Source organism: Sus scrofa, chromosome 14 (assembly GCF_054392235.1).
Source record: "Sus scrofa isolate SSC_HxYL_T2T_F1_AM1 chromosome 14, Sscrofa_HxYL_maternal_Yorkshire_Landrace_v2.0, whole genome shotgun sequence".
Classification (NCBI taxonomy): Eukaryota; Metazoa; Chordata; class Mammalia; order Artiodactyla; family Suidae; genus Sus; species Sus scrofa.
In genome coordinates this window covers 51,390,974-51,417,261 of record NC_139396.1, presented here as the reverse complement: position 1 = coordinate 51,417,261, position 26,288 = coordinate 51,390,974, and the positions used below count along the sequence as shown (strand labels likewise).

At 41.1% G+C, this 26,288-nt stretch overlaps 1 protein-coding gene across 9 annotated transcripts in view; it reads left to right on the top strand.

The window, feature by feature from the left end:
• The window catches only part of KNTC1 (kinetochore associated 1), an 88,670-nt gene that overhangs the window by 48,264 nt on the left and 14,118 nt on the right, over nt 1-26,288 (top strand). For 4 of the 9 annotated variants that reach the window (XR_002338925.2, XM_084995980.1, XM_084995982.1 and 1 more), the window contains 20 exons: nt 2,747-3,027; nt 3,545-3,717; nt 4,613-4,710; nt 5,150-5,288; nt 6,218-6,274; nt 7,267-7,430; nt 9,291-9,395; nt 10,072-10,200; nt 10,799-10,915; nt 12,372-12,481; nt 17,177-17,384; nt 19,314-19,403; nt 20,253-20,424; nt 20,511-20,569; nt 20,713-20,929; nt 22,222-22,295; nt 22,856-23,066; nt 23,188-23,297; nt 23,671-23,717; nt 25,396-25,474. Coding sequence is in view for 6 of the 9 variants with exons in the window: in XM_084995980.1 (XP_084852106.1) it covers nt 2,747-3,027; nt 3,545-3,717; nt 4,613-4,710; nt 5,150-5,288; nt 6,218-6,274; nt 7,267-7,430; nt 9,291-9,395; nt 10,072-10,200; nt 10,799-10,915; nt 12,372-12,481; nt 17,177-17,384; nt 19,314-19,403; nt 20,253-20,424; nt 20,511-20,569; nt 20,713-20,929; nt 22,222-22,295; nt 22,856-23,066; nt 23,188-23,297; nt 23,671-23,717; nt 25,396-25,474 (2,640 nt within the window). In the remaining 3 variants the exon portion in view is untranslated. Of the gene's footprint in view, nt 1-2,746; nt 3,028-3,544; nt 3,718-4,612; nt 4,711-5,149; nt 5,289-6,217; nt 6,275-7,266; nt 7,431-9,290; nt 9,409-10,071; nt 10,201-10,798; nt 10,916-12,371; nt 12,934-13,173; nt 13,265-14,006; nt 14,076-17,176; nt 17,385-19,313; nt 19,404-20,252; nt 20,425-20,510; nt 20,570-20,712; nt 20,930-22,221; nt 22,296-22,855; nt 23,067-23,187; nt 23,298-23,670; nt 23,718-25,395; nt 25,475-26,288 lie in introns of those variants that run through there. The other 5 variants (XM_084995979.1, XM_084995981.1, XM_021074082.2 and 2 more) reach the window with 3 other exon arrangements.

Here is a 26,288-nt window from a genome sequence, read left to right as displayed (position 1 = left end):
AGTTCCCAGGCTAGGGGTCTAATTGGAGCTGTAGCTGCTGGCCTACGCCACTGCCATAGCAACACTGGAGCCAAGCTGAGTCTTTGACCTACACTGCAGCTCACAGCAACACCAGATCCTTAACCCACTGATCGAGGCCAGGGATCAAACCCAAATCGTCATGGATACTAGTCAGATTCGTTTCTGCTCTGCCATGATGGGAACTCTCATGGCTTTTTTTACTTAGTATGATGTTTTCAAGTTTCATCCATGTTGTAGGATGTACAGAGCCTCCTTCTTTTCTCTGGCTGAATGATAGTCCACTGTGTGGCTCTACCACATTTTTGTTTATCTCTTGATGGACACTTGGGTTGTTTCCACTCTTGGGCTATTGTGAGTAATGTTGCATTGAACATGGATGCACAAATATCTGTTTAAGTCCCTGCTTTCAGTTCCTTTGGGTATATACCTAGGAGAGGACTTGCTGAGTCATATGGTAATTCTATGTTTACCTTTTTGAGGAACTGCTCTCCCTTTTTTTTTGGCCTTGCATATGGAAGGCTTGGGGCCAGGGATCAAACCCACACCACAGCAGTGACAACACTGGATTCTTGACCTGCTGTGCCACCAAGAAATTCTTCCCTTTTTAAAATTGTATTCTAGTTTATGCTTTTTAAAAAAACCATTTTGGTTTAAGTATCTTTATAGGTTATTTACTTAACTCAGGTGGCCTGAATGATGGCTATTAGCTGTCATCTATCCAGTACTTGACCATGTGCCAGACATCATTCCAAGGGCTTCACATGTGTTATTTAATTGTCACAGTATCTCTCAACAAAGGGTAGTGTTATCATTTTCCTCCATAGATGAGGAAACTGAGGCACCACAGTGTCTCAAAATATTGTGAAGGACGGTGAAGTATCTATAGAAACTGGCCCCAAAGATTATTGTCTACTTCATAGTGTCTTAAATTTGTTCTATATAGTTTTTCATTCTAGACAATTCACTTTTTCTTAAAAATTAATTTCTGTTCACTTTGAATTGATTAACTGTCTTCAGATTTGAGATTTGAACTGGATTTTATTTTGATTCAAGGGCCTTTTTAATGTGAAAAGATTTTGTAAATAGAAGGGCTGTCAGGGTTAACTGATAAGTTTCATCAAGTAGAAGATCTAGTAAATGTAAGGATCTCTTTGTGAAAACTTGAAATTAACACACCAGATTGTTTAACTCTCAACTGTATTATCTCAAAGTGTGTAAAGAAGAAATAATTTATCACAGTTTATTTTACCATTGTTTATCAAGGTATAGCCCATGGAATCCTAAGGGTTTCTGAGACCTTTCAGGCAGTCTGTGAGACTAAAACTATATTTATGGCAAAAATAAGAAATTATTCAAAGTTCCTATTGTGGCTCAGTGGGTTAAGAACCCGACTAGTATACATGAAGATGCATGTTCGATCCTTGGCCTTGCCCAGTGGGTTAAGGATCTGGCATTGCTGCAAGCTGCAGCTTAGGTTTCAGATGCAGCCTGGATCTGGCATTACTGTGGCTGTGGTGTAGGCTGGCAGCTGTAGCTCTGGTTCGATCCCCAGTCTGTGAACTTCCATATGCTGTAGGTGTGGTTCTAAAAAGAAAAAAATAAAATAAAAATTAAAAAATTTTTTAAATTAAAAAAAGATTGAGAAACCCAGATCTAAAGTGTGTTGTCAAAGAAAAGGTTTTCACGTATTTGCACTACCTGTTGGTGTCCTTCCCTGGGCTTCAGTAGGATTTTTTTTCATTGGGTCAGAAAAATAAATGCTAGGTCTGGAGTTAGCAGCCAACCAGGAATTATTTCAGAAAAGAGCAAAGCTGACTTCTTCAAGTCACCAGGGTAGAATTATACAAACCTAACACCTCATCCCTCCCTCCCTGTTTATGGTTCCCTGACAACAGAATTACTGACCCAAAATGCCAGCAGTGCCTAAGTTGAGAAAACTGTTGCTTAAAGTGCTATTTTCCCCTTCTCCAACCTTTTTATGCTTCAGTTACCTTTTTTTTTGTCTTTTTTCTTTTTGAGGGCAGCACCTCATATGGAGCACATGGAGGTTCCCAGGCTAGGGGTCCAATCAGAGCTGCCGATGCCAGTCTACACCACAGCTCATGGCAACGCCAGATCCTTAACCCACTGAACGAAGCCAGGGATCAAACCCGAAACCTCATGATTCCTCGTCAGAATCATTTCCACTGCGCCACGACGGGAACTCCAGTTACTTTTGAAGCCTGGAGTCTTAAATTCTTGGCTGCCCTGAGGAATGCAGAAGTTCCAGGACCAGGGTCAAACCCAAGCAGCAGTGACAATGCTGGATCCTTTACCCACTGAGCTACCAGGGAACTCCTCAGTTTCCTCTTTTTTTTTTTTTTTTTTTTAAATTGTCACACCTGCTGCATGTGAAAATTCGTAGGCTAGGGTCAAATTGGAACTGTGGCTGTCGGGCGACGCCACAGCAATGCGGGATCCGAGCTGCATCTGTGACCTACACCAGAGCTTGTGGCAACACTATATCCTTAACCCATTGAGTGGGGCCAGGGATCGAACTTGTATCCTCGTGGATACTAGTTGGGTTCTTAACCCACTGATCCACAACGAGACTCCCATGGAGTCTTAAATTCTTAATTTTCAAGGGACAGAGAGGTAATCAACAGAGGTTTGAGATACACTAATGATTTTCAACCACAGATAAACTGAGCAGACGTGGGCTTTGTCTCACTTGCCTTTGCTACAGGAGAACTTTGAGGTCTTTCTCTCGTTTGGAGATTATAACAATAGTTCCCTGGTAGCAGATCTCCGGGAACAGCACATTAAAGCTCTCCAAGATGCACAGGCTAAATGCAGATCCCAGAGGCCTGCAGAGCCCACGGATACCCAGAAAAAGAGGCTGCATGCTGAGGCCAAGCTGCATAGACAGGCGCTGGCCCTGCAGGTATCCAGACAAGAGCTGGAGTTTGAGCTGACCTTGAGAGCCTTGAATGACGGGAACGTGGAAGCAGCGCTGAGAAAATGCAGGTGAGTTTCGGGTCCCCACATCACCCAGCTCATCAGAAAGGAATACAGTCTTTGTTTATGTCTTCAGCGAGGAAGGTAGGACTGGTGACCCTTTTGCAGAAGGGATTCTTGGCTTCTCAAACTGAGAGCTTGTTTTGGGCATCTGGGGCAGACTCTGCATTGTCAGGTGACCTAACCACTGAATTTAGGTCATCCTGCACACTAGCAGTTAACAGTATCCCAAGTAAGTTGAAATACTAAGCTCGCTGTGCCATGAAAACATTTAAAGATGTTGTAGGAAGTTCCCTAGTGGCACAGCAGGTTAAGGATCCAGTGTTGCTGCAGCTGTGGTGCAGATCGCAACTGCAGTGTGGATTAGATCTCTGGCCTGGGGATTTCCCTATGCCATGGATGTGGCACAAAAAAAAAAAAAAGACGTTTTAGATATTGTTAGTAGTTATACATTAATCCAAGAAAGGCCAGTGCACTTGCTTTCCACATGCGTATTCTAACTTCTGACACTTCCTTTCCTCCACAGAGACTTGTTTAAGTATCACCGCAAGGCGGACACTGGGGAATTGCTGTTCCTGACGTGTCAGAAGCTCTGCCAGATGTTGGCTCATGGCATTCCAATGACCATCCCTAAGGGACTAAATCTTCCTTCTGAGATACATGATCTAGCATGCCAGGCTGCCACCATCTGCAGTCCAGGTAACAAGATTTATAATCCACAGAGTTGTATGTTCTCTGCTTATATTTCCTATATATGTCCAGATACTGTCTCCTTACAACTGGACATTGTAGTGGGGAGAGAAGCAGTCATTATCTCCATTTCACAAAAGGGCACTTAAAATTAAATTTCTACTCAAATTACTGTTTTAAAATATTTCCAGAATTGAAGTTTCCACTCTGGCACAGTGGGTTAAGAATCTGACTGTGGTAGGCACAGGTTCATTCCCCAGTGGGTTAAAAGATCCAGCATTGCAATAGCTGTGGCTCAGATTCAATTCCTGGCCTGGGAACTTCCATATGCTGCAGGTGGGAAAAAATTTTTTTTCCAGAATTAACAATGTCATTTCTGACTGTTGACAATATTCACTTTCAGAGGATTGTGGAATTCCTTGCCTCCCTTATCTGATCTCACATTCCAGTCAACCTTAAGAAAAATATGGAAGTGCCTTGTTTAGGGTAGTCAAAGCTGTGTGGAAACCTTTTTACTCTGTGACCTTCCTTAGAATTTTGAATGGTAGCTATTAGAAGGCTGTCTGGAGTTCCTGCGGTGGCGCAGTGGTTAACGAATCCGACTAGGAACAGTGAGGTTGTGGGTTCGGTCCCTGCCCTTGCTCAGTGGGTTAATGATCCGGCGTTGCCGTGAGCTGTGGTGTAGGTTGCAGACGCGGCTCGGATCCCGCGTTGCTGTGGCTCTGGCGTAGGCCGGCAGCTACAGCTCCGATTGGACCCCTAGCCTTGGAACCTCCATATGCTGTGGGAGCGGTCCAAGAAATAGCCAAAAAAGACAAAAAAAAAACAAAAAAAATAAAAGGCTGTCTGTTATTCTGAACACATGATGTTATTAGTTTAATGGTTTTTCTCCACTTTCTTTCAGATTTTTTGCTAGATGCCTTAGAACTCTGTAAATATACGTTAACAGCAGTAGAGCTTTCCAGACAGTGCCAAATGGATGACTGTGGAATTCTCATGAAAGTAAATTGCTTTGAATTTCTTTTCCTTAAGCAAAATCCCTGCCCAAACCATTATTTACCACTTTTAAAGCACTTGCACAGTTGATAAAAATACTGAATCTACCTTATGCTTTTTCTTACTCTAGACCAGAGAACTACTTAAGGCATGAGACTACTTCTCTTTCCTAGTCATATTTATTGGCTTTAATTTGCACTATCTTTTGAAATATTGGGCCTCAAACAAGGCATCCCTGGACATTGTCCAGAGTAACAATTTAATTTAAAGTGGCACTATTATAAGCCATAGGTTGGGAGAAACAGACCACATAGTTGTATTTGACCATCAAAGCTGCATTTGACTCTGATGGATCTGATCTGGTTCTGGATTCTGCTTGGTGAAGAGGGTGTCTGTGTTTTGCAGTGGGCTCATCCATGTCTTTTCTCTGCGATTTGTTATTTAGACTTCTCTGGGGACTCATAAAGATCCATACGAAGAGTGGTCTTACAGTGACTTCTTCAGCGAAGATGGAATAGTTCTCGAGTCCCACATGGTTCTCCCTGTCATCTATGAGTTAATTTCATCACTTGTGCCTCTAGCCGGTAAATCTCATTCTGTCATTTTTTTTTTTTCTGCATATTTCTGCTTTGTGCAAGTTTAAACTGCAGAGGTTAATGGCTAGTATCCAGGAGGATTCAGGTTCCATCCCTGGCCTTGCTCAGTGGGTTAAGGGTCTGGCATGGCCACGAGCTCTGGCATAGGTCACAGATGCATCTCTGAGTTGGCATTGCTGTGGCTGTGGCGTAGGCTGGCAGCTATAGCTCCAATTTGACCCCTAGCCTGGGAACTTCCATATGTTGTGGGTACAGCCCTAAAAAGAAAAACAAAACATATCTAGAGGTTTGGAAGTGGAACTACACAGGGTAATATAGATGAATCCTATAGGCATAATCTTGTAGGCATAATGCTGAACAAATGAAGTGCAACAAAAGAGTGCGTGTTGTGTGATTTCATTTACATAAAGTACAAGGACAGTCTATGAGGAGGTCATGCTGTTAGAAGTCATAGTCATGGTTACCCTTGCAGGGCTGACTGGAAGTGGGCCCGGGGGCAGCTCCTGGGTGCTAGTAGTGTTCTGTGTCTTGGTCTGGACATACACTTATCTGTGTAATTTTCTGTATGTATACTTAAGTTTGGGTTTGTTTGTTTGTTTTTTGTTTTTTATTTTCCCACAGTACAGCAAGGGGATCAAGTTATCCTTACATGTATACATTACAATTACATTTTTTTTCCCCACCCTTTGTTCTGTTGCAACATGAGTATCTAGATAAAGTTCTCAATGCTATTCAGCAGGATCTCCTTGTAAATCTATTCTAGGTTGTGTCTCATAAGTGTTTGTTTGTTTTTTTAAGTAGCAGGTTGCTTTAGAACATTATTTGATAAGAGCACAAAATTAAAGTATTTCTGGGACCATGTGCTCTATACAAGAGTTTATTTTACTTATTGTTATTGAATTTATCCTCTTTTGTAGAAAGCAAGAGATATCCCTTGGATTCTACAAGTTTACCGTACTGCTCCATCAGCGAAGGTATCTGACATCAGAAATGTATACCATTGTATTATAACTCTGTAAATGCCCAACAGAGAAATTTTTAGGGAATTCCCATCATGGCTCAGTGATTAACAAATCCAACTGGGAACCATAAGTTTTCGGGTTTGATCCCTGGCCTTGCTCAGTGGGTTAAGGATCTGGCATTGCCGTGAGCTGTGGTATAGGTTGCAGACGCTCTCGGATCCCACGTTGCTGTGGCTCTGGCGTAGGCCGGCGGCTTCAGCTCTGATTAGACCCCTATCCTTGGAACCTCCATATGCTGTGGGTTCGGCTCTAGAAAAGACAAAAAAAAAATTTTTCTTTTTTTTGAAATTCTGAATGTGAATCTGATGATGTCCTTACTGTAGTTACTTAGTTATTACTGTTTCACAGTTACTGTTCCAAAGGGTCAGGAGAATGTGTCATTTGCCTTATAGGGTTCACTTTTATGAATTGGTTGATAAATTTTGGTCTTCCAAGTAGAGAAATGGTTTTCTTCTGCTAATTATTCAAGCATCTCAAAACTGACAAGTTATAATTACCTCAGTGTCCATGTAACTAGCTATTTTCTGCTTTAGACAAGCCTCATGTTAGCTTTCTCATTTATGACCATTACCTGCATTTAAAAAGTAGACCATGCTTGAGAACCATTTCCAGATAGGACCTTTCTTTGTTTAAAAAAAAAATCTAAGAGTTCCCATTGTGGCTCAGCAGGTTAAAAACATGACAGTGTCCATGAAGATGCAGGTTCAATCCCTGGCCTTGTTCAGTGGATTAAGGATCTGGTGTTGCCACAACCTGCAGCATAGGTCGAAGATGTGGCTCCGATCCGGGGTGGCTGTGGCTGTGGCGTAGGCCAGCCCCTGCAGCTCCGATTCCACCCCTAGCCTGGGAACTTCCATACCCTGCAGGTGCAGCCTTAAAAACATCAAAAAAATCTAAATTTTGAAATATTTTACTCAAATAAAATAACTTCTATCATTTCACAGGAAACAGTCTTGTGTTACCTGTTGTCAGTTCCATCTCTGCCTTGCTTCAGAACCTTCAGGAATCCAGCCAGTGGGAGCTAGCCCTGAGATTTGTAGTTGGTTCATTTGGTACCTGTCTTCAGCACTCTATGTCAAATTTCATGAATGCCAGTTTGAGTGAAAAGGTATAGTTTTGAGAACAAATACTTTCACTCTACATGAGCATAAATACAGAAGCACTGCCCAACAAAAGCATTTGGAGAATTTCCTGTTTGGCTTTGTAGTAAGGAAATTGGTAATTTGTCAGATTTAGGAAACATCTGTTGAACATCTGTGCAGATTCAGGTGTAGTTCAAAGTACTTGCACACATTTTCATACCCAATCTTTACAAATAAACCTCAGAGACTCCACTTTGCAAATAAAGAAACTCAGATTCAGGGAGGTAAAGTAAGTCATCCGAGATTTTTGGTTGCAATGGTAAGTTCTCTTATTCTAAGCCCAGTGACCACATCAAGTCAAAAGTATTGATCTGCTATTTGTGGCCCCAACTATTATAATTATTACCTGACAGCTTCATTGAAAAGATTCTAGGAGTTCCCGTGGTGGCACAGCGGAAGCGAATCCAACTAGGAACCATGAGGTTGCCGGTTCGATCCCTGGCCTCGTTCAGTGGGTTAAGGATCCAGGCTTGCCATAAGCTGTGGTGTAGGTCACAGATGCGGCTCGGATCTGGTGTTGCTGTGGCTGTGGCGTAGATCGGCAGCTGTAGCTCCGATTTGACCTCTAGCCTGGGAACTTCCATATGCTGCAGGTGTGGCCCTAAAAAAGCAAAAAAAAAAAAAGGGAAAGAAAAGAGACTAGAATACAAAAAAAAAAAAGGAGGAATTCCCATCGTGGCGCAGTGGTTAACGAATCCAACTGGGAACCATGAGGTTGCGGGTTCGATCCCTGCCCTTGCTCAGTGGGTTAACAATCCGGCGTTGCTGTGAGCTGTGGTGTAGGTTGCAGACGCAGCTCGGATCCTGCATTGCTGTGGCTCTGGCGTAGGCTGGCAGCTACAGCTCCGATTAGACCCCTAGCCTGGGAACCTCCATATGCTGTGGGAATGGCCCAAGAAATGGCAAAAAGACAAAAAAAAAAAAAAAGAATACAAAAAAAAAAAGACTAGAAGATAGGCTACTTGCTGATAATTTGCTTATGAAGCTGATCTCAGAGGGAATTGCATTCATTTCTATTTGTTGATATTTACTAAATGCCAATTTTTTAAAAAGTTAACTTGATCCAAGTTTAGCTTTCACAATTAAAAGGCTCATGTTTTAAGTATATCAAGCAATGTCACTTTATCACCAACACCACAATCAAGATTACAGAGTATTTTGGAGTTCCTGCCATGGCTTAGCAATAACAAACCCGACTAGTATCCATGAGGAAACGAGTTCGATCCCTGGCTTTACTCAGTGGGTTAAGGATCCAGTGTTGTCGTGATCTGTGGTGTAAGTCACAGAATCGGCTCAGATACTGCATTGCTATGGCTGTGGTGTAGGCTGGCAGCTGCGGCTGTGATTTATTTGACTCCTAGCCTGGAAACTTCCATATGCTGAGGGTGTAGCCCTAAAAAGACAAAAAAAAAAAAAAAAAAAAAAAAAGATTACAGAGTATTTTATTTAATCTAATTATTTTTTAAATGATTTTTATTTTTTTCCATTATAGCTGGTTTACAATGTTCTGTCAATTTTCTACTGTGCAGCATGGTGACACAGTTACACATGCATGTATACATTCTTTTTTCTCACATTATCATGCTCCATCATAAGTGACTAGAGTTCCCAGTGCTACACAGCAGATACAGAGTATTTTAAAACGTTCTTTTTTGCCCCTTCCCAGTCACTTCCCCTGCAAGCCCTAGCTTTCTGTTGTTATAGATTAAAATGCCAAATCTTTTTGCATGTAATGATGAATTTTCAAAGTTGGTGAATATTTAAACAAAGTTTTCAAAACAGTGCACAGAAGTGTACCTAAAGATTCTTTTGTTCTTTTCTAAAAGTTGTTTGGAGAGGCCACATTAGTTAAATCCAGGGATGTGGTTATGGAATTGAAAGAGAAAGCTGTTACGTTTATCAAGGGAAATGCCACAACACTCTTGTACAAAGTGAGTATTTGTGGTAAGTGCTCAAGCTCTCATGTTCTCTTCCATGCTCTTTCTTCCCCTCTCCCTCGCCTTCTCCCTCCTGGTTGCATCTGATTTCTCAGTGCGGTAAGAGTCAGGAGCTGGGAGTTGCCGTTGTAGCAGAAACAATCTGACTAGCATCCATGAGGACGCAGGTTCAATCTGTGGCCTCACTCCGTGGGTTAAGGATCTGGCATTGCCTTGAGCTGTGGTGTAGGTTGCAGATATGGCTCGGATCTGGCGTAGTTGTGGCTGTGGTGTAGGCCAGCGTCTATAGCTCTGATTTGACCACTAGCCTGGGAATCTCTATATGCCGTGGGTGTGGCTCTAAAAAGACACACACACAAAAAAAGAATCAGGATCTGGAAGGGATGTTGGGGATTTGAAGAGAAATAATGGATTACTCATGCAGGAGACAAGGTAAGGGATCTGGGTTGTATAGAACTTGTAATAGTTGCTTTCCTTTAATTTATAATAGTGATAAAAGACATTAAAACTAAGCAAATAAGTTGGAACTAGTTTATTATAAATAACTTTTCATGAAACGGTTGTTCTTTCATAGGGTTTATAATTAAAATTCAGGGCAAAGTCAGCTTTTAGAGACTAAATTCTGTTTTGATGGTGAAGAACTTGCTCCTCTGGATGCTTTCTCCCGCAGGTATTTAATTGCCGCCTGGTGGATCACGACTTGGCCTTAGGATATTGTACTCTCTTACCACAAAAAGCAGTCTTTGAAAATCTCTGGAAGCTCATAGATAAAGCATGGCAGAATTACGACAAAGTGTTGGTATGACCAGAAGCACACCTTCAGTCCTTAAAATAGTAAAGATTTAGGGGAAAAAATAAAGTTGTCTTTGCCACCAGATCTTAAAGATTTAGTGAAAGAAAGGTCAAGCTAATTTACATAGTTTTTACCAGCTTTTCCTTAAGTAGTGACACACCAGTGAATAAATATGCAGATCCTAAGCATTGTTCAACCCAAAGAATAATGATATTTTCTGTTTCTTAAATCTGTATGCAGCCAGAGAGCCCCACTGCTCTGTGTATTTGAAACCAAAGACTCAGGAACTTTTTTTTTTTTTTTTTTTTTGGATAGGTTGAGTTTAATGAATGCAAAACTTGTCTTTGATGCTATTTAAAATTTGCCTTTTGTGGGGGTCTTATATGCAAGATAGCTAAAGTTTAGCCTTTTCTTACTAAAGAAATTCAATTTATGGCAGCATACTAAAAGCCAGATTACTTAAATATTGTGTAGGTAATGACAGTATACAAAGCAATGTTTAACATTCCAACTGTTAACATAAAGATTGTTTTTTACTGTTGGGTTTCATATCAAAGGTAAAACACACTCTATTTCCATTTTAATTTTAATTTTAATTTTTCAGGCAATATCTCTGGTGGGCTCTAAGCTGGCCAGTCTCTATCAGGAAACAGAAATGGAGCTTAAGTTCTGTGAACTCAGTACAGATGCTCAGTGGGGTATTCGTCTTAGTAAACTTGGTGTGAGTATTCTTCAGAGTGTCAGGAGTTTCCTCCATTCTGATAATTACCCGGTTGGAAAGTTTAAAACAAAGATCTCGTTATTCTTTAATTTTGGAGAGGTCATGTATAAATTGACTGGCACATTTTAGTTATATTTAAGTACACACATTGGTGCTTTCAAAGAAACCAAGACCTTTTGCCTCATTTCCTTTTTGCTCTATTTTGAAGGAAATTAGAAGAGGCTTGACACTTCCTCTGCTTAGCCTTCTCGTTAATAGGAATATATCTAATATTAATTGACATTTAAGCTATTCTAGGCCTACTTTTTTTTTTTTTTTTTTTCCCCACTTTTTAGGGCCGCACCCGTGGTACATGAAATTTCCCAGGCTAGGGGTCGAATTGGAGCTTCACCTTCCACCCTACGCCACAGCAATGACAGATCTGAGCTGTGTCTGCGACCTACACCATAGCTCACTGCAACACCAGATCCGTTAACCCAGTGAGTGGGGCCAGGGATTGAACCTGAGTCCTCATGGATACTAGTTGGGTTCGTTATCTTTGAGCCACAACAGGAGCTCCTAGGCCTACCCTTTAACCTCATAATTTTTTTGGTGCCATTTAAAGATAATATTAAAATGTAGTACAAGTGTACTAAGCTTCAGAACTCCTAGGAAAGGTAAGTGGCCTTTATTTTTCAATTTACAGAAACAAAGCCCTGTTTTACTTGCTTGTGAATGTAAAACATTTTATTTTATTTGCAATAGAGGCAATTCCCATTGTGGCTCAGTGAGTTAAGAACCCAGCATAGTATCCATGAGGATGTGAGTTTGATCCCTGAGCCTTTCTCAGTGGGTTAAGGATCCAGTATTGTCGCAAGCTGTGCATAGGCCTCAGCTGCAGCTCCAATTCAACCCCTAGCCTGGGAACTTCTATATGCCACAGGTGCAGCCATATAAACAAAAAACAGAAAAAAGAAGGAAAGATGTATTTGCAAATAGTTGACTTATTAGGACTGTAACCACTACAGAAATGAGGTATGCTTGGAACCTAGTTCCTATGCAGTAATGGGACTATTTGTTGCTAACAAACAAACTTCGCTGATGAAGAGACAGTGAGTGTGACCAAGAGAGATTTTGGATACATAGCCAAATATACCTGAAATTTCAGAGTGAAGTTCGAGTTGGGTAATATGATAAAAGTCAAAGGAGCTATAGAAAAATGTTTCTAGGTGTTCTCTGGTAGCCCTACAGGTTAAGGATCCAGCATTGTCCCTGCTGTGGCTCAGTTCACTGCTGTGGTGCCAGTTCAGTTATGGGCCTAGGAACTTGTGTATGCTGCAGGCGCAGCCAAAAAAAAAATGAAAAAGAAAAACATTTCTCTATAAAAATGGATAGTGAACCGGCAAGTCATGATGGTCCCCTTATTCTGATACATTTCAGTTTAGCATGGTTTTTGTTTTGCTCTTTTTATTTCTAGATTTCTTTCCAGCCGGTTTTCCGGCAACATTTTCTTACCAAGAAAGACCTAATTAAAGCTCTTGTGAAGAATATAGACATGGACACAAGCCTCATTCTGGAATATTGCAGGTAATTCTTTAAATTTCAGTGGTATTTTTGCTGTTAGCTTAACAAACTGGAAATTCTACTTGGAGAGCACAGTAGTAACTGATTATTTCATGTGGCCCATAGACCTCTGTTTTCTTTTGCTCACCCACTTTTTAATTCACTGTTTAGTCTTTTCCCAACTTACCTCAGGATAAGCATCACCTCAGGCACTTGATTAAAAATACAGATCCCTGGGTTCCTCTGTGGTGGTTCTGACTCATCAGGTCCGGGCTGAGACCCCAGGAATCTGGTATTAATAGGAGCTCCAGACAGTTCCATTGATCAGGGAAGTTTGAGACTATTCTCCTGAGCAATTAAGTTTAATCAGATCAATTTAGGAATTCCTGCTATGGTGCAGTGGGTTAAGAATCCAACTACAGTGGTTCAAGTCACTCTGGAGGCGAGGATTTGGTCTCTGACCCAGCACAGCATAGGTCACAGCTGCAGTTCAGACTCAGTCCCTGGCCTGGGAACTTCTGTATGCCATGGGTGCAACCATTTAAAAAAAAATTCAGGAGTTCCCATCATGGCTCAGCGGAAATCAATCTGACTAGTGTCCATGAGGACGAAGGTTCCTGGCCTCACTCAGTGGGTTAAGGATCTGGTGTTGCCATGAGCTGTGGTGCAGGTCGCAGACATGGCTCGGATCTGGTGTTGCTCTGGCTGTGGTGTAGGCCGGCAGCTACAACTCTGATTTGACCCCAGCCTAGGAACCTCCACATTCTGTCCGTGAGTGTGGCCCTAAAAAGCAAAAGAAAAAAAAAATTCAGATCACCTTAGGAACAAGGTGATCTTAAATTAAAAATTGATGGAAAGTATGATTCAGGGAGAATTTTTTTTAAATAACTTAAGTGAATAAAAAACTAAGACTAAACATTATTTATAGACACAGTTTACTGTGATAAGGTGGATCAAATGATTTGTAATTTATATCTCAGATGTTTTTAATCTAATAAATACAAAACAGGTTTGCTGACCCATTGTTAGTTTCAAAGTGCTTTCCCACAGATCATCTCCTTTAATTTTTATTGTATATTATCAGCAATTTATTTATGTATTTATTTTTCTTTTTACAGCTGCACCTGTGGCATATAGAAGTTCCCAGGCTAGGGGTCGAATCAGAGTTGCAGCTACCAGCCTACACCACAGCCACAGTAAGGAGGTGTCAGAGCCATATCTGCAACCTAAATCACAGCTCATGGCAACACTGGATCCTTACCCCCTGAGCAAGGCCAGGCATCTAACCCACGTCCTCATGGGTACTAGTCATGTTCATTAACACTGAGCCACGACAGAACTCCCTGCTGAGTAAATTTAGATGACTTTTAGAATTTCAGGGAATGACTTTAAAATTATCATATTTATAGCTTTTCTTGACATTTCAGTCATTCTATACAGCAAATTAAACTATCCCTCTTTTATTAATAGGGGATAAAAGGCATTTCAGCTATTGCTTTGTCTATACTAACCCGACTCAATTTTGAAACTACTCTTTTTTCTAATTCAGATGGACCATATTAAAATTGAAGTCCCACATAATCCCACCCCAAGGGATCATCACTGTTAAAAGAGTTTGGTCTGTATTATTCACGTGGGTTTTTTTTTTTTCCTTACGCATTTACTAACATGCATTTTAAAAAATTTCTCAGAAACAACTGTACATTATCTTGTAGCGCATATCATTCGTGTAACAAAATAAAAATGTTGTCTTAGACTAGGACATATATTCCCTTTCTCATATCTGTTAACCCTGAGATATTCTTTTGTATGAGTCATTTAACCAGCTCCCTGTTGATGAGTTATTGTTTCCAACTTTTTTTTCTTTGCTTTTAGGGCTGCACCTACAGTAGATGGAAGTTCCCAGGCTAGGGGTTGAAGTAGAGCTACAGCTGCCAGACTGCACCACAGCTACAACAAGGTGGATTCTGAGCCGTGTCTATGACCTACATCACAGCTCACGGCAATACCAGATCCTTAACCCACTAATCGAGGCCAGGAATCAAACCCATATCCTCATGGTTACTAATCAGATTATTACCACTGAGCCACAATGGGAATTCCCATTTCCAACTTTTTTTATTTTTTATTTTTTATTTTTTTTTTTGTCTTTTTGTTGTTGTTGTTGTTGTTGTTGCTATTTCTTGGGCCGCTCCCTCGGCATATGGAGGTTCCCAACTAGGGGTCGAATCGGAGCTGCAGCCACCGGCCTACACCAGAGCCACAGCAACGCAGGATCCGAGCCGCGTCTGCGACCTACACCACAGCTCACGGCAACGCCGGATCGTTAACCCACTGAGCAAGAGCAGGGACCGAACCCGCCACCTCATGGTTCCTAGTCGGATTCGTTAACCACTGCGCCACGACGGGAACTCCCTATTTTTTTTTTTAATAATTTTTTTTTTTTTTTTTTGCTATTTCTTGGGCCGCTCCTGCAGCATATGGAAGTTCCCAGGCTAGGGGTCGAATCGGAGCTGCAGCCACCGGCCTACGCCAGAGCCACAGCAACACAGGATCCAAGCCCCGTCTGCAACCTACACCACAGCTCACGGCAATGCCGGATCGTTAACCCACTGAGCAAGGGCAGGGACCGAACCCGCAACCTCATGGTTCCTAGTCGGATTCATTAACCACTGCGCCACGACGGGAACTCCCCATTTCCAACTTTTAAATATCGCAAGCAATTTTTACGGGACACCCTTATGTGTATCTTTGCTACTTTTGTGAAGTGTATGAAAGTGGATTTGCTCTAATAAAGGACATAAGTAGGAAGTTCCTGTTGTGGCTCAGCGGAAATAAATCTGACTAGCATCCATGAGGACGCAGGTTCAATCCCTGGCTTCACTCAGTGGGTTAAGGATCTGGCATTGCCGTGAGCTGTGGTGTAAGTTGCAGGGACAGCTCGGATCTGATGTTGATGTGGCTGTGGCATAGGCCAGCAGCTACAGCTCCAATCCGACCCCTAGCCTGGGAACCTTCATATGCCTTGAGGCGGCCCTATAAAAAAACAAGACTAAGTTTTTTTTTTTTTTTTAATTTTTAAATTTTTTTATAGTTGAATTACATTGTTCTGTCAATTTCTGCTGTACAACAAAGTGACCCAATCATACACATATATACATTATTTTTCTCATGTTATCTTCCATCAAGTTCTGTCACAAGTAACTAGATATAGTTCCCTGTGCCATACAGCAGGGCCTCATTGCTTATCTATTCTAAATGTAATAGTTTGCATCTAACTAACCCCAAACTCCCAAGGACATAAGTATTTTCAACTTTATTACACATCTCTCTCCAAGATTGTGTGAGTCTGCATACCCACCAAGAATATCTGGTTTTGGGGTTTTTTTTTGTCTTTTTAGGACTACACATGTGGCATATGGAGTTCCCAGGCTAGGAGTCGAGTGGAAGCTGCACCTGCTGGCCTACGCCACAGCCACAGCAGTGCTATATCCGAGCCACGTCTGTGACCTAAACCGCACCTCACAGCAACACTGGATCCTTAACCCACTGAACAAGGCGAAGGATCTAACCTGTGTCCTCATGGATACTAGTCAGGTTCATTACCACTGAGCCACAATGGGAACTCCTCAAGGACATAAGTATTTTCAGTTTTATTATGAATTTCCCTCCAAGATTGTGCCAATCTACATGCCCACCAAGAGTAATCTAATTTTTTTTTTAAAGGCAGTAATTAACTCTGAAAACAGGTACATGACGTGATCATGAGACTGGACAATGGAAGGGTTAGATTTCAGTGGTGGGAGCACATACCTAAATTTTCCGTGAGAAATTCTGTATAGAAATGCATGCAGGACCTCATGGTTCCTAGTCGAATTCGTTAACCACTGCACCACGATGGGAACTCCTATTGTTTGTAGACTTTTTGATGGTGGCCATTCTGACTGAGGTGGGGTGATATCTCATTGTAGTTTTGACGTGCATTTTCTCTAATTAGTGATGTTGAGCATCTTTTCGAGTGCTTTTTGGCCATCTGTCTGTCTTTGGAGAAATGTCTATTTAGATCTTCAGACCATTTTTTCAATGGGTTGTTTGGTTTTTTGATCTAAAGCTGTGTGAGGAGTTCCCGTCGTGGCTCAGTGGTTAACGAATCCAACTAGGCACCATGAGGTTGCGGGTTCGATCCCTGGCCTCGCTCAGTGGGTTAAGTATCTAATGTTTCCGTGAGCTGTGATGTAGGTCGCAGACACAGCTCGGATCCCATGTTGCTGTGGCTCTGGCGAAGGCTGGCAGCTACAGCTCCGATTAGACCCCTAACCTGGGAACCTCCATATGCTGCGGGAGTGGCCCAAGAAATGGCAAAAAAAATAAAAATAAAAATAAAAATAAAAAAGAAATGCATGCAGGAGTTCCCATCGTGGCGCAGTGGTTAACGAATCCGACTAGGAACCATGAGTTTGCGGGTTCGGTCCCTGCCCTTGCTCAGTGGGTTAACGATCCGGCGTTGCTGTGAGCTGTGGTGTAGGCCGCAGACGCGGCTCGGATCCTGCGTTGCTGTGGCTCTGGCGTAGGCCAGTGGCTACGGCTCCGATTCGACCCCTAGCCTGGGAACCTCCATATGCCGCGGGAGCGGCCCAAAGAAATAGCAAAAAGACAAAAAAAAAAAAAAGAAATGCATGCACTCTGGAAGATGCATGTGTTATTGAATACTTCTCTTAGCACATTTCAGTTGGACTCTGATGCGGCCCTTCAGCTATTCATCGAAACACTCCTCCACAACACTAACGCCAGCCAAAGCCAGGGAGACGCAAACACGGAATCTACACAGGAGCAGCGTTCCAAACTCCTGGCCAAAGCCATCGAAATGGTCCCTTTACTGAGGAGCACAAAAGATTTGGTCATCAGTCTCAGCGGAATACTGCATAAGGTAGATGAACGGTGAAATGAATGCGTCAGATCTTTCAGACATCCCTCCCAGCCTTCATTAATCAGATAGGTAGAGTAACAGACGGGAAATATAAGTCCTATTTTTTTTGTAAGCTATTAACTTTGAAAAAAAATTTTAGATTTTTCTATTTTATTATAGTTTAATATACCACTTTTCCTGTCTCCTCCCCCCCCAAAAAAAAAGAAGGGCCCCTTTTTTCCCCCTGAACTTTTAAAAATTGCACACATCTCTCTGAAAAAGATCAAACTAGAGAAGAAGGTATAAATCAAAAAGTGAAATTTCCCTATAACCCCACTCCCAAAGATAAAAATGTTTACAGTTTGGTGAACATCTTAGACTTAAATATACTATCCTGTTACTCTTCTTTCATTTACCATATTGTCATTGTATGTCAGTACATATACATCTATGTCATTTTGGACAGGTACATATTTCTTATCCCACTATGTAGACAAAACATCTGGTATTTAACCAGGCCTTTATGAGTAGACATTTAAACTGTTTCTAAATTTCATTATCTTAAGTTGTTAAAAATGTCTGTCTTCATGTACACATAATTTGCTCTCATCTGATTATTTTTTAAGATCTTCTGAGAGTTGGAATTTTTAGGTTAAGGGCTACTTTGATGGGGGAATGAAGGTGAATGGAAGGAGAAATAAAACTATAAGACTAAGAGAAATACTTCAGTTTTTATGTTTTACCTATAATTCAGCCAAAAATTACATAGACTTGCTCAAAATTCTAGGGACTATAGAGATCATCTTCCCACTTTGTTCAGTGTTGTTATTCATGTGAATTTAGTTGGCATTTAAATTTTTTTTTAATGTAATGGTGTGTGGGCAGAACTAGAACAAAGAGAATATTTCCTTTCTCCTAAATGCATATATAGAAGCCACCCAGCTTGTTCTTGCATCTTAGTATATAGTTATAGTCGGAATGAAATCCTTTGAAAAGGTTTTGTTTGAAGGTTTTGTTTGCATTTTTAATTATGTCATTTCCCTCCAAAAAGGTCAGTTTTCTCCTATTTTAATTTTCTCATCATAAATGGAAGTAGCAGAATTTTAACAATCTTATAAAATTTTGATATGTGTATCTTTCTAGGTTTTTAGTACCTTAACATTTTTCTTTATTCAAACTTTGCTTTGGAGTTCCCGTTGTGGTGCAGAGGAAATGAATCCGACTAGGAACCATGAGGTTGTGGATTCGATCCCTGGCCTTGCTCAGTGGGTTAAGGATCCGGCGTTGCCATGAGCTGTGGTGTAGGTCACAGACGCGGCTCAGATCCTGTGTTGCTATGGCTATGGTGTAGGCCAGCAGCTGTAGCTCTCATTGGACCCCTAGCCTGGGAACTTCCATATGCTGTGGGTGTGGCCCTAAAAGGCAAAAAAAAAAAAAAAGGCCTTGTACAGCTTTTTTTTTTTTTTTTTTTTTACTTTTTAAAACATTAAATAAAAAATTGTCTTTTGTACAGCCTTAAAAATAGCCTTTGAGACATTTTAAAGCATAGAGTTAATTTTAGAAGTTCCCAATGTGGCGAAATGGGTGAAGAATCCGACTACAGCAGCTTGGGTCCCTGTGGAGGCACAGGTTCGATCCCTGGCCCAGTGCACAGTGGGTTAAAGGATCCAGTATTGCCATACCTGTGACATAGAGTGCAACTGCAGCTTGGATTCAATCCCTGGCCTGAGGACTTCCATATGCTATGGGTGTAGACATTTTAAAAATAATAATAATTATAGAGTTAATTTTAGAGATGAGGAAATGTTAGTTTATTTTTCAAATAACAATTTAATATTGTAGGGCACTGAGATGTTATATATGTAACCTGTACTAATGCACATAACTGAATAAAACCATCAACCAGCCTGGCAACATCTCTAATTCTCATATATTTTTGTTTTTATGCAGTTGGATCCCTATGACTATGAGATGATTGAAGTTGTCCTGAAAGTCATAGAAAGAGCTGATGAAAAGATAACCAACATTAATATTAATCAGGTAGAACAAATATATTGTAAATTTTCAAATTATGTTTTTATTTGTATCATTGAAAAATTACTGTTATCTAGTGTCTTTCTGGACTTTCCTCTGAGCTCCCTTTAAACTGTCCCTTTTTTTTGGAGTTCCTGTGTGTCTCAGCAGGTTAAGTATCCGGTGTTGTCATTACTGTGGCTCTGGTCACTGCCGCAGCTTGGTTTTGATCCCTGGCTTGGGAAGTTCTGTATGCTACAAGTGCATCCAAAAACAAACAACGACAAAATAAACTGCACATTTTTTTATTCTATTTCCTTTTCTTTAATAAAAGGGATACAGAAGTAAAAAGAGTTTTTGTGCTCTCCATATTTTATTTTAATCCATTTTGCTCTATCGAGGCAATTTAAATCTGTCCAAGAGTGCAATGTCACTGATTCGGAAGAATTCAGGCAAAAATTTTGTCATCTGGCAACAAAAACCCCAAAGCATGTGAGACCCAGAGTCAGATTTAGCTTTCTATGTTAGTAGGTAGGTCCTGGCCTCAATTCTATTTTGGTACTTTAAGCAATTTTTTTTTTTTTTTTTTTGTCTTTTTAGAGCCGCACCCACAGCATATGGAGGTTCCCAGGCTAGGGGTCCAATACACCACAGCCATAGCAACGCCAGATCCAAGCCGCGTCTGTGACCTACACCACAGCTCACGGCAACACCAGATCCTTAACCCACTGAATGAGCCAGGGATCAAACCCAAAACCTCGTGATTCCTAGTCAGATTGTTTCTGCTGTGCCACAACGGGAACTTCTAGAATTAGGTGATTTTAAAACAACGATTGGTTTAATCTCACTGGAAAATACTTTTTTATTTTAATATAGGCATTGAGCCTTCTGAAACATTTGAAGTCATACAGAAGAATTTCTCCTCCAGTGGACCTAGAATATCAGTATATGTTGGAACACGTCATAACTCTGCCATCAGCTGCCCAAATCAGATTGCCTTTTCATCTGATATTCTTCGGCACAGCACAGAACTTCTGGAAAATTCTTTGTATGTTCATTAACTTCTGAGGAATTGCACAGAATAGCCAAGACCTTTTTCTTAAATAAATCATGCTGTCTTTGTTTCCTTTTCAGCTACGGAACTCAGCGAAGAATCCTTCCCAACCTTGCTCTTAATTTCTAAATTAATGAAGGTAATGGGTTAAAACTCATAAAAGTCATATATCTTTTGCCTATAATTCATTCAGACCCCATGTAGAGGGATTTTATGCAGCTTTCACATAAAGCCCTTAACGGTGAACATAAAAGTCAGGCTTAACTTCTCCTTTCTTTGAAGTTCTCTCTGGACACTCTGTACGTGTCTACAGCCAAACACGTTTTTGAAAAAAAACTGAAGCCTAAGCTGCTGCTGTTAACACAAGCTAAATCCTCAACACTGATTAACAAGGAGATAACGAAGATCACACAAACCATTGAATCCTACTTGTTATCCATAGTTAACCCAGAGTGGGCTGTAGCCATTGCCATCAGTCTTGCCCAGGATGTCCCAGAAGGTATGGATTCTTCCTTTAATTGGGCTTCAGGTGGTTGGCTGTGTTGTTTTTGGAACTTGAAGTGAAAAAAATATACAGAGAAGCAGTTTGACAGCTTGGAGTTATACATGCCTCGTCTCCTCTCTTGCAGCATCACTGAATGTTGTAGGGGTATCTATCAGTGATGCTGCTTGCTCTGGGTACGAGGACACAGGCGTTTCCCAGCTTGAATACTAATTGATGAATGCTTCCCCTTATACAACCATACCTACTTTCTTTTGTTGTTTTCTTTTCAGGGCTGCACCTTGGCATGGGAAAGTTCCCAGGCTATGGGTCGAATTGGAGCTTTAGCCACCCACCTATACCACAGCTCACAGCAATGCCAGATCCTTAACCCACTGAGCAAGGCCAGGGATCGAACCTGCATCCTCATGGATACTAGTTAGTTTTGTTACTGCCGAGCCACATCGGGAACTCCCATACCTACTTTTAATTATGAATTCTTAGATGTTGTCATGTGAGCAACAGGTACACAAACACGTGCACTTATTGCCATGTTTTTGGTTGTTAACAAACGTTAAAAATCACTGTTTCTTTTTACTGCTCATTCATAAGGAACTGGTAAAAAAAAAAAAGAGCATATTCATAGAATGGAATACTACATAGGTGATTTGGAGAGGTATCCAAGATAAGTGTTTTTTTTTGTTTGTTTGTTTGGGTTTTTTTTTTTTGGCTTTTGTCTTTTTAGGGCCACACCCATGCCATGTGGAGGTTCCCAGGTTAGGGGTCAAATCAGAGCTATAGCTACTGGCCTACACCAGAGCCACAGCAATGTGGGATCTGAGCCTCATCTGCAATTTACACCACAGCTCACGACGATGCTGGATCCTTAACGCACTGAGTGGGACCAGGGAACAAACCTGCATCGTCATGGATGCTAGTCAGGTTTGTTTCTGCTGAGCCATGATGGGAACTCCCGAAGATATGTATTACGTGAGAACATCAAATTATATTAAATGTGTGATCTTATCCCATTTGGGTTAAAATGTTTGTAAACGCGTGTTTGCATGCTCGGGTGGACACACACAGGGAGGAATGTAAGAATCTAGGAAATAGGAATAGAAGCTGAAGAGGAGGGCCTTTGTGGACTTTTACTTCCTGCCTTGTTTCCTTCTGTCCTGTTTAAAATGCTTTTTTTTTTTTTACTGTCAGTGTACATTTCCGCAATTGTTTTAAAACTGACTAATTTGACTAAAATACATAGTCTTGAAAGGATCAAAATTTACTTAGAAATCATTTCTTTATCTCTTTAGGTTCCTTCAAGATGTCCAGTTTGAAATTCTGCCTGTATTTAGCTGAGAGGTGGCTGCAGAACATCCCATCTGAGGTGTGTATGAACTAAAAGGTTGAGTCTCTTCTTCCTTTCTTTTTTTCTGTCTGTCTGTCTTTCTTTTATTATTATTTTTTTTAAGTCAAGAAATAGATTTATTAAAATAGGACGGTTGTGAGAAATGCAAGCGGGCAGGCAAGGAGGCTCTGCCTATTTTTTTATTTTCTTTTTGGCTTCAACTGCAGCATGGAAAAGATCTCAGGCAGGGAATGAACCCTCACCACAGCAGTAACCAGAGCCACAGCAGTGACAACACTGGATCCCTAATCTGCTGAGCCACCAGGGAACTCCTTTGCTTCTTGGCATTTGTAAAGAATGCTGCCGTTGAATACTGGGGTGCAAGGTCTGCTTTCTCTTTAATTTAAATTGTGCTCTTATCCTTCCCTGGTGATTTCAAGGGTTGGATGCCTGAAATGGAGAAAATGGATAAAGCTTAGTGTAGAGACTGAAGGATATAACTAAGTCAGAGGGGAACCTTGATTGATAAAGATGGATTCTTAGTTTCATTTAACATTTAGAAAATGAGATTTTCTTTTTGCTTGGAATTTTTTTGAAAGGATGAAACACATGAAAAAGCTGAAGCTCTGTTGAAGAAGCTTCACATTCAGTACCGGAGATCAGGCACTGAAGCTGTGCTCATAGCCCACAAGCTGAACACTACAGAGTATTTAAGAATGATCGGCAAGCCAGCACATCTCATTGTCAGTCTGTATGAACATCCTAGCATAAATCAAAGAATTCAGGATTCATCTGGCAAAGATTACCCTGGTGAGGGCAAAACCCTTTTTATCTTTGCATCCAAGGAGAACTAGCCCTTTGATTCTCTCTGGTATCTTGCATTGAAAACTTGGGGTTTTCTTTTTTTAATTCTTTGTCTTTAATATCTTAGATATTCATGCAGCTGCTAAAGAAATAGCTGAAGTCAATGAAATTAACTTGGAGAAAGTCTGGGACATGTTGTTGGAAAAATGGCTGTGCCCGTCCACTCAACCTGGTGAAGTAAGTCCTTGCTTGGCCAGAGTATCTGTTCTTGAATATGAGCTGCTGGTCTTTTCTCAAAGGCTGATGGTTCATCCTGCAATGATGTGTGACCTCTAACGGGAAGCACAGAATCTTAGAAGAAGGAACGTTTGAGCTTTTTTTTTTTTTTTTTTTTTTTTTTTTTGGTCTTTTTTTGATCCATCTCTTAGAGTAATGAAAATAAAAACCTTTTTAAACAAGAATTTTTTCATAAAGTAATGAACTACACTGTAATTACTTGTCTGTAAATATCATTTTGTATACTGGGCTTTTTCATCTAATAGTTTTTCATAAGCTTATATAGTCAACCAACTTTCTTCAGTTTTTAACTTTTTTTTTCACTTTTTCAAAGAAACCATCAGAATTATTTGAACTTCAAGAAGATGAAGCACTCCGAAGGTATTCTTTATATTTACGTTTGTCTACATCCCATTGCCCAATAAGAATCTTACCAATGAATGTGTCAGAGGTTGGTTTTGAAAAGACTTTCTTGATATAACAAGAAATCAGAACCTCTGAGAAGAATCAGTTCATTGATATATGGCTATGAATGAGTTTAAGTATCTCCAGTGAATAAATAAGAAACAACCCAGATCTGAAACTTCAGTGAGTTCCTTCTAGAACTTCTTTAGCAGAACATGTACCTCAAGCAAAGGAAAACCCTTCTGTAGCTAGGACTCTGGCCTCAGACCCCTATGTATTCTCTCTCTCCCTTGGGAGCTAGGCTGGTTCAGATACGGGTCTCCAGGATTCCTTTTTCCCTTCTGACCTAAATGTGAGACGAAAAAAGGCACACTGGTGTACTGTGCTAAGTCTGATTGGTCATGGCTTGCTCTCTTGAGAAGACTATATATGTGCTCAAGTCAAAGAATGTGGTACTCCATTAATGATGCCTGGCACAGGCTTGGGAGAGGGAGTGGTGGCATGCATGCCAGCCTATTGCCATTCTGGTCTAGACGAAAAGTAGGTCACGTCCCTCATGAAGCCCTACATCCTACATCGGCCCTGGACTTCTGATAGGATATGGAAAGATAAACCCTGGAAAAGAATTCCCCTGGTTTGGGCAGAACTGGCCTAGTATCCCCTCCATGGCCTACTTTCCTGCACTCCATCATCCTTGCTTAGTCCTTTACAGGCGGGGACACCTTTGTCTAAGCAAGAAGTAGCTCCTGGGGCATTTGTCTGAACCAGCCACCTGGAAAGGTTAGAGGGAAACAGTTCAGAGAGAGAGAAGCCCCAAAGAGAAGATCCCAAAAGGTACTTCATGCCCATCTCATCACTTCCTGCCTTTTCCCACTGGAAGCCCCACCCACACCCACACCCTCCAGCATGCCTGATCCAGCCTGCCCTTTTCTTGGGGGGGCCAGTCAGTCCTGAGTCTAGAGGTTGAAATGTGCCACTAACACAGTCCTGTGGACTAAAACAGAAGTTTTCTTTCTTTCTTTCTTTCTTTCTTTCTTTCTTTCTCTTTCTTTCCTTCTTTCCTTCTTTTTCTTTGTCTTTTTGGGGTTGTACCCACAGCATATGGAAGTTCCTTGGCTAGGGATGGAATCGGAGCTGTAGCCACTGGGCTCTACCATAGCCATAGCAATACCAGATCTGAGCTGTGTCTGTGACCTACACCAAACTCACAGCAATGCCAGATCCTTAACTCACTGAGCAAGATCAGGGCTCGAACCTACATCCTCATTTCCACTGAACCACGATGGGAACTCCTAAAACAGAAGTTTCTGAGTGGAGCATTCAGTGTGCTTTGCAGCTATGGTTTGTATTAATTTCCTAACTAGAGAGTATTTAGGTTATCAGAGGTTGACTAGCCATTTCACAGATGAAAAGACTGAGGCCCTGAAGACTGATGACATTCTTTGTATTTATTATCTTCTTCAGCTCTGAAGGAACTCAAGAAAAGATTAAGCATCCTTTAAAGGGGATAGTAAAAATGTCCTTGACTCATACCCCTTTCAGCCTGTGTTTGGGATGTGTAATGACTTTTTCTATGGAGAGTAAAACAGGTTTATCGTTTTGCTAATCTGTCACTAAATTAAAATCTAAATGTGCTTAAACATTTTTTTTTCAGAGTCCTGTATCTCCTTCTGTCTCGTCCAATTGATTATAGTTCAAGAATGCTGTTTATTTTTGCAACATCAGCTACAACCGTAAGCTCTAAAAACTTATTCAAAATTGTCTTTGCATCTCAGCCACACAGTTTACCATTGTCATGTTTGATTAAGATAGTGCTCACTTTTGCACTTATTCAAAGTATGTCTTACTTACTCTACAAAAGGTGATTGTAGTATCTGCCGAGCCCCATTTAGTTCTGGCTTCTGAAACATCTTGCTCTGCGAGCTGAGTGGTGCACCTGTGGACAGTTCCCACTGGTTGTCCACGTCCACGTTCACTGTTTTAACACCCTGGTCCAGCAGCATTCCTAATACCGGGGGCCCAAGCCACCTGGCCTGAGAGAAGTCTCCACCCTGGTCTCCAGACCCTGCCTGACCTGTCACAGCCCTCCCTCCCCACTAAACTAAAGCTAGTTAGACTAAACTTTCCCTTTCCCCTAAAGGCAATGTGACTTCCTTGGCCTTCAGGCTTTTGCGTTAGAAATGCTCTCCTGAGGCAGCCAGAGCAGGGGGAGAGGAAAGGCATAGATAGAAGAAAGGGAAAGGCTGAGATGCTGATGTCCTTGACAGCAGGGGTGGAGGGTGTCCCTTCTTTTTCTTCATCTGATAGTCATTCTTTCAAGAAAAAGTGATGTTCCATGAAAAGTGCCTGGTTCAGCTCACAGCTCAGTCGTACAGGTGCTTCTCCCTGAAAACACTGCACCACAGTGTGTTTCTCACAAACTTCCCATAGATCATGTAGAACATGAATGAGAACAGTTTGATGAACTAATATTAGTATATATTCAAATGTGAATTCATAGTAATATATTCAAGAGTTGAGGTTTAATAAAATTTTTACCACTTCATC